General features: G+C 43.2%; 1 protein-coding gene across 1 annotated transcript; it reads left to right on the forward strand.

Annotated features, from left to right (window-relative positions):
- The first annotated feature begins 606 nt into the window (after positions 1-606).
- On the forward strand, positions 607-13,002 carry LOC147465780 (DNA glycosylase superfamily protein). The gene is made up of 6 exons (XM_086521771.1): positions 607-1,595; positions 1,836-2,036; positions 12,065-12,121; positions 12,220-12,451; positions 12,550-12,669; positions 12,771-13,002. The coding sequence occupies exons 1-6, from the start codon at positions 699-701 to the stop codon at positions 12,905-12,907; spliced, it is 1,644 nt and encodes a 547-aa protein (XP_086377897.1). The 5' UTR covers positions 607-698; the 3' UTR covers positions 12,908-13,002.
- Positions 13,003-13,448: the final 446 nt, after the last annotated feature.

The raw sequence follows: 13,448 nt of genomic DNA on the forward strand, positions 1-13,448 counted from the left end.
AAAGAGAGAGAGAGAGAGAGAGAGAGAGAGAGAGAGAGAGAAAGAGAGAGACAGAGGGGGGCATCATCGTTGCAAACAGATAGAGACTCTCTCCATCTAAAGACTCTATAACGACAAAGCCAATTCAGGCTACCAAGTGGCAAAAGTTGTGTAAAGGGCTAAATTGGGAATGCATTGTGGGCAGTGACGGAAGATGCGAAAAGAAATGGTGCACAGACCGATTGAAGGCATTGGAGCTGATAACATCGTTGTAAGGATCATGTTGCAAGGGTTGAGAGAGACATTGGGCCTTGAAGGTGATTTTTTCGGGGATCATCAAAGTCTTCAATACACATTCAGCTTTAAGTAGTATCCTTTTTTTGGAGAGAGAGAGAGAGAGAGAGAGAGAGAGAGAGAGAAAGAGAGAGGTGGGGCTGGTGAGAGATGACAAGGGAGAGATAGAGAGAATGAGATGTGTGTTATAGACACACACACACACACACACATACACATACACACTTAGGTATATAGAGAGAATGAGATGTGTGTAATGCATATACACACACACACATATATACATACACACTTAAGTAATTACACAATACTCACATGAGTGAGCTTGAGGGGTTGCCGGGTCGCGCGAGCTCGTTGTGTCTCAAAGGAGGGGCCACGTCAAGTGCTGCCCGCCAAACGTTTAAGAATGTTGGAAGACTCTTGTAATGGCTGCGTTCCGCATACAGCAGCCCGCTCTGTTTAGCTTACGACATTCACCTCCCTCTCTGAGAGCGGCGCGAATGGCAGCCATTCTTCCGCGCACCCGCGCCTCGAGCAGCCGAAGGCTCGAGTTTGAGGAACCCAAGCTTGTTGAAGCCTCTCCCACAGAACCCTTCAATATGACAGACGAACCTCGACCATCAGAGCTCGATGTCTCTCTTCTCAGAACTGAATATGAAACGCAGAAAGGAGGCCCTTCAACGTATGTAAGGCGCCGCCTCAGGCAGGTGCTTGAAAAAGATGTTAACTCAATGAAGAACAACTATGGAGTAACCTCGACAACAGTGTCTGACAGGATCGTCAAAAGGCCCACTGAGATAAGCTCTAATGGCTCCTTATTCCTGTGCTCAATGAAAACCCTCACTTCGGATGTACAGGTCGAGGCTTGCTCAAATTCTGGAAACGTTGAAGCGTTGGATGAGATAGCAAACTCTTCCTTGTCTACAGAACGATGCCTGGATGTCATGCCACTCAACATGAGCCCATCATTGCACAGAGTGGACACGGCCATTGTGTATGAAGGCCCCTACCCTTCTTTTCCAAGACCTTCGCCAGAGGAATGCAGTGAGGTTTGTCACAGACTCTCACAGCTGCATGGACCGCTCGAAGAATATGCCAAGCACAAGGTTGTGAAAGTTTCAGATGGCGAGGTTCTACAGCTGGAGTACTCCAAGGGCAGTCCAGGCCGCCCCCTTTCAACAGGTCCTCAATCTTTAGGTCCAAGACTGCGACGTACAGTGCTGGATTCTCTAGTAGGCACAATGTTATCTCAAAACACCACAGATGCGAATTCACAACGAGCTTTTGCAGCACTTAAGGCGAGGTTCCCAACCTGGGAGGCTGTAAGTTGCCAAGAAGGCATTTCCAAGCTGTCTGACTAGGTCTTACATCTGAGTAGGTTGTTATGCACTGGAGTCGGGCGTTTTTGTTAGCGCTAAGTCGTTAAAATTGTTTCATTCTTATTTATGTCAAATGATTTTGAGCTGCATAATGCATTCCATTGTATTAAGTCTGTTCTCAATCATGGTTGACCCATACAGCTTGCCAGGCTGTCTGTTCATTGTTCGATTTTTTTTTTCCAGGTTTATGAGGCTGATCCAAAAGCAGTGGAGGAGGCTATACGATGTGGAGGTTTGGCTGAGATAAAAAGCTCTCGGATTTTGAGTATTTTGAAAACATTACACCAGGAAAGAGGGAAACTTTGCCTGGAGTATCTTCGTGAGTTGTCAACAGATGAAATCAAACTTGAGTTATCCAGATTCAAGGGTGTCGGACCCAAAACGGTGCAGTTCTTTGTGCTTTAATCTTTTGTAATTTATAAATTGTTGAATGATATTTGCATTGTCATATTCATATCTGTTTTTGGTTTAGAATGCCTTCACTCGTGGATTGGGTTTCTTGTACTTCATATTCAGAGTGAGTAAATGGGCTTCCGGAGGGAACATTCATCATAGTATGGTTAGAGGCACATGTTCTAGTGTATGTCAAATTAAACGAATGATTGAGATACAGGGACATCATATAGCAATTTCGTCTCTCTAATCTGGTGCAAACCTCATAAGCTTATAATCTAGTGTGTTCGAAGGCTATGCTATCACACAACTGGGGCGGCTTTGATTGTTAATAGTTCAATGTCCATGTGATTACAAGTTTAAATTGATTTCCACACATTGGATTGTCCCTTGATTACTCGCCTTTGGTTTGTGGCTTGCCAATCTTCATGTAAATTGTGCTGTATTGACTGGTAGCATTTATATGGTACTCTAGCTTGGAAGCCTTTTTCTTTGAATCTACTCCCTTGCTGCCATGCCTTGCATTGCCTCGATCGAAGCATCTCCTAACATGCTTGAATTCGAGTTCTGTAGGCGGAGGGATTTATCCCAAGGAGTTTTGTGAACTTAACTGTACCACAAATAGTGATTGTTGTGCATTTTTAGACCTTAAGATTTTTCAAACTCCCTTGGGATTAGAAGTAGATATCTATGATAAGCGCCTTGAACCAGAATATGCCAATCTAAAAATCATCCGCATACCTCACATTTCTTCCAACATTTCTCTTTTAGCCAAGTACGGTGTCATTTGCTCTCAACTATTTAGATTTTCTCGTCTTTGTTCTAGTAAATCTACTTTTGTTGTTCAATCTTGCCATCTTATTTCTTTACTAGTTGAAAAAGGATACTCATTCAAAAGAATCATGAAAAAAGTTCATTCATTTTTGCATCGTAGTAAGTTTATTTTTAGTGTTCCTTCCTTTGGAATGTTCAAGATAATCAGTAGTAAATTCAATAGAAGTGGGGAGCTAAAAAGCCCACTTATTGTTTGACTTAATAACACCTTATATTGTTGTTTTGATCTTTAGCGCTTCTAGTATTTTCACTATAGCTTGACAATTGCTAGCCTTTATCATGGCTGAGTATGCCCATCACCTCCGGAGGGTGATAGAAACTCAGCTCGTTGGTTTTGTAGAATACGTTCAAAGCATGAATGATCTCTATATAAACCTGCACCTACTCTTGGGCACTGATGACATGAGTAGGGATGTCATAGCTGTTGTCCAAGCTATGCATGATAAAGGTGATAATCTTATTCTTCCTGTTTGGACAAGCAGTGAAGTTGAGATCAAATATTGTCAAGTTTGGTTCTTTGCTCTTCGTAGGTTTGTAGTAGTATTCATTTTTTGATTTCATATTTAGCTTACCTGAGGACTTAAGAATGCGTTCCGTTATAGGTTGTTGTGTGAAGTTTGATTTCTAGGATTAAGTTTTTAAGATGTCTTATCCTTTTTTTGCTTTAAGTTGAGTACTTGTTTTAAGCCAAGTAAGTTGCGTCAACTTATTTTACGCATGCCTTTTTTGAAAACATTTTTAAGTTAATAATTTATCTAGTTTTGTTTCGAAGCAATCAAAGTGATTTAGTTAGTTAGTTAGTTTGTTTTTGTTTTTCTTTTCTTTACGTGTGTCCCTTGCTTTTATAGTTTTATGAGTGCTTTATTCCCTCTTATAATTCGTGAGTTCAGACTATTCTGAACTTATGAAGGTATATTAATATTCATGTGAATATTCTGCTGAGCAAGGACAAGCCTATATATTAAAATAAGGACATTCTAAGGCCAGAAAGTGGAAGTCTTGTTTTGTGAGCCATCCAGCTAAGACTGATATGTTAGGAAGTATATAGTATTATGCAAATAGGGTGGTAAAAACTGAATTTGCTTCAGGTTGCAGCATTACCACAAATTTTTTGCCTCTCACGAAGATGACCATTTCATTGGCAAGATTGAAAACAAAGTAAATGAATCCAATTTCATGCAATACTGAAGCCTAAGCCTAACCAAGACCCTCGGATACAACATAGATCTTGATAGTTAGATACGGCAGATGTCGATAGATGACAATCCATGTGTAGTGACATTTGGCATTTTTGAGCACATGGATGTGTTCCTCTAGTCATGTGGAAGCTTCTCTTGAGGTCTCCCCATTCTGTATCCGGCATTTTTTCTTGCCGGAGATACACTTTCTGGGACACATTCGTTGGTTCCCCCAAGAAAGGGACTCCTTTCTAGGTCAATATGTGCAAAGGGGAAGCTACCTTCTACAAACTTCCGAATCAACTGTCGGTAGTAAGAACACAAGCCCAAGTAGCTCTTAACTTCATGAACATTCTTCAAGTCTGTCTATTTGTACTCTCACTGCTGAGACGATGGTCCCAGAATGTGTATCTCCGACAAGAAAAAATCGCTCTTTTTGGCATTGATAACTAATCTGTGATCGCGCAATGCTTGAAAGACCTGTAGCAGATGGTGTCAATGTTCTGCTTCATCCTTGGAGAAAACTATAATATTTTCAAAGAAAGTGCCCACAAAAGATCGATGCTCTCGGAAAATCCTATCCATCATTTGGATGAAGTCACTGGAGCATAAGAAAAAATTCGCTCTTTTTGGCATTGATAACTAATGTGTGATCACGCAATGCTTGAAAGACCTGTAGCAGATGGTGTCGATGTTCTGCTTCATCCTTGGAGAAAACTATATTATCATCAAAGAAAGCGTCCACAAAAGATCGATGCTCTCGGAAAATCTTATCCATTATTCGGATGAAGTCACTGGAGCATTGGTAAGTCCAAAAGGCATCACCAAAAATTCGTATAAACCAAAGCTTGTCCGAAAGGTTGTCTTGTAGACATCTCCCGGAGTGTTTCTGATCTGATGATATCCGCTTTTCAAATCAATCCTACTGAAACAAGAGGATCCCTGTAGTCGGTCAAGAATATCATCGATTCTTGGAATCGGAAATCTGTTCTTGATAGTGATTTTATTGAGAGCTCTATAGTCGATGCACATCCTTCAAGATCCGTCTTTCTTTAATACCAGTTAGGCCGGAGAATAGTAGAGTGAAGTACTCGGTTGGATAAGACCCTTTTCAAAAAGGTCTTTCACTTGGTTCATGATTTCTTTATTCTGGGCTCGGCTAACACGATAAGGTGGCCGGTTCGGTGGTGTGTTTTCAGTTATCAGATCAATAGTATGGTCCTTAGGACCAGATGGGGGTAACTCGCCTAGTTGGCCTTTAGAGAAACAATCAGCATGTGTGTGCAAAAAATCTTGGCGTTCTTTGTCTAGTTCAGACATGTTTGTTCGATGTTTATCATTCAATTCTTTCAAATAGATTGAGTAAACAAAAAGACTGGATTTCATTAATCATGAAATGGCCGTAGGCGATACACTAGGGACGAACTCGCTCTTCAATTTTACATTTAGTACAATTTTTCTGCCCTTCTCATCTGTCAAAGTCGCTTTCTTGGCCTGATACTCAACCATTGCGTTGTTCTTATGGTACCACGCGATTCCTAGGAGGACGTCACACCCTTCCAAAGGCATGATGTAAAAGTCCTCGTGTCCTAAATACCCCTGACAATGCGAACGAAGTTTGTCAATGATAGGCGTAATGGCCACATCCTATCCGGGTGCCAGTAGAACTGCCTCCGTAGGCGGCCCCATCTTGTCGGGCATAATCTCGAGCTGCGCCGCCAATTTAGGTGAAATGAAGTTGGCCTTGGCTCCTCCATCAAAAAAGATAAGGGCTTCCTGATCTTTCACTTTGTCTCAAGCTCTGCAAAGTTCTGTACTTTCATCTATTTGGCTTGGGTCAATTCCCATGCAATCCGGTACCAGTCTTGCTTTCATCTTGCCTTTTCAGCCACGTTCCTCTGCTGCCCTAGAACTCTGTGGCCTGTCTTCAATCTGTCCTTGTTGTGGCACTTTGCGGAGATGTACCCTTGTTCCTTACAAACCAAAACACTTCCCCTCTTTGAGATAGTTAGCCTTTTCTCTAAGAGTCAGTCGGAGTCGTGTATCTTTCTTTTCCTGGAGGTTTTTTTTCTTTTTGTTTTCATTGCTGGAGGTTTGTGTGGACCTTTGAGTCAAGATTTCATCAGTGGGGTAGGTCAAATTCCCCGAATGTATCAAGAACCCCCATTTCGCATGACCCATTAGTTCTTGAATAGAGTCCGACTTTTGTTCAAGGCAGTAATGTTGGATCTCTGGAGGGAGTCCGCAGCAAAACCGCTCAATCTATTCCTTAAAGGTGACCTTAAACGAAGAGGTCGGTAGAAAAGAATCCCAAAAACCTCTCGCAATATGCGTCCAAAGAATCTCCCTTGGTCATCCGAAGATGGTTCCAAGCGGTTCTTACATCTCGTTCGTACTCCCGGGTTAACCAAGAAGACATAAATAGCCGTTTGAATTTCAACCACTTGACTGGGGCTTCTTTCCTCAAAAGAAGAGTGGACCACCATGTTCGAGCATTTCCTTTTTAAAATGTTGCAGCCCTCCTGATCTTGGAGTGCTTTGAGTAATCCTCTCCAGAGAAGGCTATGTCAAATTGTTGGATGAAGGCCAAAGCCCTCGGAATCCAAATAAGGATTCAAATTTTATTGACTGTCCACCTCCTATAAACTCCTTTGTCTTCTTGCTCATATTCGAGGAAGTCATATTGGTTGGCTCTGTAAAAGTGCTTCTTCTTCGCAGAAAACGTATGGTCGTCGGAGTCCGAATTGTCAGAGGATGACTCATCCGTAGAGCTAGCAGAAACTGGTGGGAATCTGAGCTTCTTTGCCTTTTTCTTGTTCTTTCCAAAGCTTTGCTTTTTGCTTCGCTTCTTGTCCTATCTGTCCTCCTCACTCGAGGTGAAAGAGCTAGAAGAATTGTCATAAAAAGAGGAAGAAGAACAGGGTAGTCCTTCAAAACGCACACGCTTCTTCTGCTTTCTTGCAGATGCAAAAGAAGATTGACGGCCCAAGTAACGAGGGTAGTCAATCCCCTTCTTGCTCTTCTTCAATTGCTTTTTCGATTGATTCTTCGTGTCCAAAAGTTGACTGATCTGGGTTTGAACCACCTCTTGAAGTTCTTCTTCTATAAACACTCTCAAAGTAGGAGGTTTCTTGATTGCCGGTTTGATCGGTTGTCTGGTGGCTTTCTGCCACTGAGTATGCACTTCAGCCATGGACTGCTGGGTCAAAAATTTTGCAAACTGGGGATCTTTAGCAAACTGAAGCATCTGCTTTGTGCACTCGTCAACGTGTTGTCGACATTGCATCTCCAAAAGTTCATATTGTGTACGTCGAGGTGGCCCGTACTCATCTTCTATTAAGTCGTTTGAATTTTTTGCGTTGCCTCCTCCCGCCTCAACGGTTGCAGAAGAGGTTGATTGGTTCTTTTCGAAATCCATAAGTGTCGCGAGAAAAGGGATTGGATTTTTCAGTAGAAGAGGAATCGGCCGTGCTCTGATACCACTGTAACAAACTTGGACACCCCAAGTCAAGATTCTGTCATGACACAACAGGGATTCACTTCAAAACACTTCACAAATTGAGAGAGAGAGAGAGAGAGAGAGAGAGAGAGAGAGAGAGAGAGAGAGAGAGAGAGAGAGAGAGAGAGAGAGTCGACGAGCTCGTCATAGTTCTGTGGCAAGAGATCTTTGGGGCCCCTTTTGGTATTTCTTTTATATTAATCTTTGAGCAAAGTACAACTGCCTGCGGGTGCTCGCTCTCAGACTCTATTCCAGATGCTCTGAGAAGTGAGCCTCCTTGGGTCACTTATAAAGATTACAAGGGTTGCTAAAAGCAGAGCCCCAAAAGCATTAAACTCAAAAGCAAGCTTCCAAAAGCACCTTGCTAAAATCTGCCTGCAAAGGCAATCAACGCCAATTGCGGAAATCCGTACAGTCAGGCACGTGAACAGCAGTGTGACATGAAATGTTCGCGGTTTTGTGCATTTCGAGGTTTCAACGTTTCGTTTTGAAGCTCAAAGAAAGCAAAACACAGGTTTTGTTTTACATGCATGTACCTATAATTATATATTGAATATATATATAAATTCACTTGTCAAAACATTGAATATACATAATCTAGATGTACGTGAGGGTAAGAAAACCTATCAATTTTTTGAGGCGGCCGTTGTATACGGCCTTTGTACATGGTTTGAGGTCAACTGGTAAAAAGGGGGCCAAAAAAAAATAAAACAGCTCGTTTCGCGTGTTTCACCGTTTTGAGGTTTCAGAGGGCCGAAACGGGTTTTTATTTCATTATGATTTAGTAGCCTACGTAAAACGCGGAAGTTGGTACGCTGCCACATTAGCCACTATCTGTACGTTGCCAAGTCATCTAGTCAATGTAGGCGTCGAAAATTTGTACATTGCCACGTGGCATTTTGCCACGTCAGCCCGTCCGTACAGCAAGGCTGCTGTCCACAAGGTCATGCCATGTCATCAGTTCGTGATAACCCCGCTCTCCATCCCTTGTTTCTATGGTCACTTCGAGATGATTCCTAGAGTGAGTTCGGAGCCTTAAAGAAGGTGACCGATTGCGATTTGGTTGGATCTTCATTAAAGGTGTCGTTATCATTGCATGAGCATCTAGGAATGGTTCTTGTAGTCATCGTTTTTGCAATCCAGAAGCAAATACCACTCTAGTGCTGGAGGTCTTTGAGAGGGTTGGCTGGGACCCCATTGCGGTGTGGTCTTCTCCTCTCTCTCTCTCTCTCTCTCTCGTTGGTTGTCATCTCTAGATGGTGGCATTCTAGGTTTGTTGTGGTCGTATGGCCACAATGGCCTTGCCCATACATTTTTAGTCCATTTTTGTGAAAGTGGGCAGGTACGTGCCTTTTGGGGGGGGGGGGGGGGAGAGAGTGCGGACATAAAATGTGCCAATAGACGCTCCCCTAGGCTTTATCTAGTGTATGGGCTTGCCTTGGGTTGTAGGAGCATGCTCACGTTGCACATCAAGTCCTAGTCTTAATAGCCCTTCTCATCCTCCTCTTGAGCCCAATCCCATGAAGATGATAATGGAGACGATGATGGTGGGAAGTAACGATAGAAAGGCAGGGGATTTGCTTAAATGTTACGTGAAATTGTGAATGGTGTGCAAGTTGTTGCGTTGTTTGATCCAGGAATTTAGTATGATGTGATTAGTGATGACATAGTGAAGAAATGTGGTGTACTCACAGGGTTTGCATATATCAATGTGGGTGCCACCATTGTGTCAAATAGCTAGCGCTTTGTATGGGGCTCTTGGAATTGTGCGCGATGACAGTTTCTTTACATGGCTAGCTGTCAAAGCTTTATGTTTTTGGTCGTGAGAGGCCTGTAAACATGGAAATTTGCCGCTTCTGTTGGTGTAGACATATGAGTCAAAGAACTTCACCTACCTGGATGCCCTCAAACATGAAGTGATAGTTTCCTCATCTGAGCTTAACGCAAAATACCATGACCTTGCCAATGTTCATTATCTCTGCAGAAAACCGCTTTAGTGCCTGCACGTTCTGCTAGACCCTCCTCCTGTGACATCATATCATCAGCACATAGCAGGATTTGTATGCCTGGTATCTCTGCCCTTGTACCTTCTCCACGCTCTGTCCTGAAGTCCAAAGAGGGTTGGAGATGAAGGGAAACATTGCTTTACTTCTTTGGTGCTAGCAATTTTGTCAAGTTGACCTAAGCAGTGAATTCTGCTGGCCACCCGCTCTTATTTTCTCTGTCACACAGAAGGCTTGCCTCTGGCTTTATTCACTGAAAAAGGAATCATATGGCCATTTTCCCTAGGCTTGGAAGGGCTCGATATTCCTTGATGGAGTAGCCGACAAAAGTCTTGTTGTTTGGTCCACAAGGTCATTGGATGCAGATTTTCAGGCCAGGCTCAAAAAGACCTCCGAGCTTTATATGTCAAGATCTCTCTTGGGAAGAGGGTGTTTTTTAATCCAATTTGAGACATCTACCCAGGTTGAGGTGTTTCTTGCTCGAAGCCCTGTCAATTTTGCCAAACAATTTGTTTTTGTGCTACAAGGAGACAAGATATGTCTTTCTACCTGATGAGATTCGTGCTGAATCCATGAAAAGCTTCAAGTCTAAAAGCATCTGGGTCCCAAAAAAGTTGTTGTTAGGGTAGCCAACGCAAATCATGGAAATCCGTACGCATGCCACATGAGCGGTCAACGCGAAATCGCGGAACGTCCATGCAATAGTGCCACGTCATCGTATCCGCGTGATTTGGGGTCCTAGCTTTCTTTTTATTATCTTGTGTCCCCTTAGGCCCTGTCGGATAGGGTCCCATAAGTTGTTATAACAACTTGTAAAGTCTTTGGTCTTTAATTTTAAGCCTCTCGGCTAGGTTCTACAAGTTGGTAACATTTCTTCTGCATCTTTCAGTTGGGCTCTGACCCATCTTTGTCCGGAATCTGTCCTTAGGTCATGCCACGTTATCACTTTGTGACACAGAATGGGTTACACAGACGCAGAGGGTCTCCCTGAGTTTCCTTTGACCTCAGTTAATTCCACCTCCCATTTTGGTTCTTTTTTGTGTGACCTGGCCAGTGGAGGGGAAAGCCCTTCCGCTGCAAGGAACAATTTTCCAGCTCAGTGAAATCATGTAAAAGCACGAGCCTTGATGAAAACTTTCTGGGGCTATGCCTCTACTATGTGTTGGTTGGGGTTTGTGCCCCCTTTTGTGAGAGAGAGAGAGAGAGAGAGAGAGAGAGAGAGAGAGAGAGAGAGAGAGAGAGAGAGAGATTTTATTATTGTCTTCAAAGGTCAAGTATGACCTATGGGACCATAGATACATGTGATGTACTATGTGTGGGGCTGATAAGTGATTCTAATGCTCTAGGATCGTGGTGATGAGAATGGCCCTCCTGTGGCTGGGAGAGGAAAGTATGTAGGTCTAGGTCATGGCTAAAAATGTGGGGGAAGCAATTTCGGATGTGAGCAAAAGCTGAGCACTAGCAGTGTGTGGTACTCAAACTCTCGAACTTGCAATGAGCACAATGTGCATAGTCAATGGGGTTCTCCCTTTTCCCAACGCCCCGTCCCACATTGAAGGGAGTGGGAGCTCAGCCGAATGGCTGCGATAGTGCATATCACTGACAAGGGGATAGGCTCAAGCATATAAGGATGTGTACGGTTTCCTCTTTCAGTGCTTTGTACTTGGGGGCAATATGGGTGGTGTAACCTATGAAGCGCGACCCACGAGACTCTTCCCAAGCTGTAGTACATTGGTGTTGCAGAAAAGCTTCACAGAGAGAGAGAAATGAAATGAAATGTTATATTAACGTCTTCAAAAGGCCAAAGTGACCTATGAGACCAAAAAGTTACAATGTGGTGGATCTGATACAAAGTCAGAGTAACAAAATGACAAAACAAATATACTATGGAATCCTGGACTGCTAGGTGTGAACGGGGGAGAGCAGCTAGCTGGGGTAGGTAAATCACAAGAGATCCAGCATCGGTTGCTGGCGGATCTCATCAATCTCCTCCATGGTCAGTAGTCTGACCGGGCGTCGTGCATGTCGAGCCAAAGTGATCCGAAGCCTCTGATGCAGCCTTCGTCGATACTGTGTAGCCTCCGCAGTCGTGGGCGTCTGGATCTCCCCAGCTCGGTCGCCCGGTCGATCAGTGTGCCTCTGCTGTGAGGCGACGGGCTCTGCTGTGGTAGTGGCTCCTCCGGGTGTCCAGTGTCTGCTCTGAAGTAGTCTGTGATGTGTCTCTGAGACTGGCTAGCCTCTCCTCTCATCAAGCTCTCTCTGTGTCGGCGCAGCTCGAGTAGAAACAAACCCAAGCATCTCTGATCCTCGTACTGCATGACTCTGGAGAGCGGTCCAAAGCCTTCTCTGAACAAGCAGTGGAAGCGGCCTCGTATCTCGTAGTAGACGGGGCAAAGGCCAGGACAGAGAGAGAGAGAGAGAGAGAGAGAGAGAGAGAGAGAGAGAGAGAGAGAGAGAGAGAGAGAGAGATGGCTGATCTAAGTTGCTCAATCACCTCCTTTTCAGATAGCTTGTGTATTGATGTTTCATCTACAGCAGAATGAGTTTCCTGTGGACACACATGTAAGTCAATTTATTCAGCATAAAGGTTAATTTTACATTGAATTGGCTTGATCATCTTGATCTTTTTCTATTTCCTAATCTGGTGAACGCTGCTGTAGGTTTTCCGTATCACTAAGATGCTCGGCTGGGTGCCAACCAAAGCAGACAGGGAGAAGGCCTATCTTCATCTTAACCACCGCATCCCAAATCACCTGAAATTTGACCTGCATTGCCTTTTGGTGACCCATGGCAAGAAATGCCCTAGATGTGCTAAGGGTGGGCGTACACAAAGGCCAGCTGATGGACCGTGTCCTTTGGTTAATTTGAAGCAACTTATAGAATCCACTCAAGGTGATTTGTTATTGGAGTCGTAAAAAAAGTTTCTCAAGTGAACTTTGAAGTTGGAGATCGTATCAGAATATATACTATGAGGATGCATCATTGGAAAGGAGAAGCCAAACACCTGAAAACCACATGCCACTGCGATGTTTTCCGCTTTGAGGACAGTAAGGAAATTATTTGGCACCATTCAAGTCCTAAGATCAAGGCTTACTTTCTTCATTCTTGGAGTGAGCACTCTTTAGCAACTATTCTTTACCAAAAAGAATTTCACCTTCATCGTTCATGGATCAAGATGTCGATTGTTGCTTGATCTACTTTTCTTTTGTAGGCCCCATCAAAGTGGTCGCAATTTTGACCGCAGAGTTCAATCAGAAATCCCAATTGCACATCCTGTTTTGTGTAATGAAGATGCCAATCGTTTCTACTCCTATATTACCTCATATTTGTCTCATTGGCGAGTACTGACCTGATTTGGTGCTACATTCTGATTTTTGATTTTCTTGTAAGGACTCGACTCTGTCGTAAGGTCTTTAGTGAAGAAATAAGATTGATATATGAAATGCATATGAAAGTTTCCAAGGTTGATGTGTGCTACCAGCATCGAGCCATCGACTGCATGATTCAGCTATTTTGGAATGTGATGAGTTACATTGACTCATGAGTTCAGTTTTTTATATTGAGGCAATACACTACTATCTAAGGTTTTCACTCTATGCAGAAAGTAGTCAGACAAACTCTACCTTCCTCTATAGATATGGGCTCCTAGTATTTTCTATATCTCATAGTAGAGCCCTTAAATCTCAGACAAATAAAAATCCTTTCCCAACATCTTAAATGCACAAGGGAAGGGTAACAGTAGTCAATGAAAAGCCCCATTAACATGGAAAGTCAAAAGGACTTTTCATCTCTGTACATAAAGAAGTGGTGGGAGTGCGTTTCTTCTTCATTACCTTTCTTTTAGCATGTCCTCTTTTGAATTTCCTTGCACCATGTAAGTAGAGTTTCC

Source organism: Adiantum capillus-veneris, chromosome 1, assembly GCF_014529385.1.
Source record: "Adiantum capillus-veneris isolate H3 chromosome 1, ASM1452938v2, whole genome shotgun sequence".
NCBI classification, from domain to species: domain Eukaryota; kingdom Viridiplantae; phylum Streptophyta; class Polypodiopsida; order Polypodiales; family Pteridaceae; genus Adiantum; species Adiantum capillus-veneris.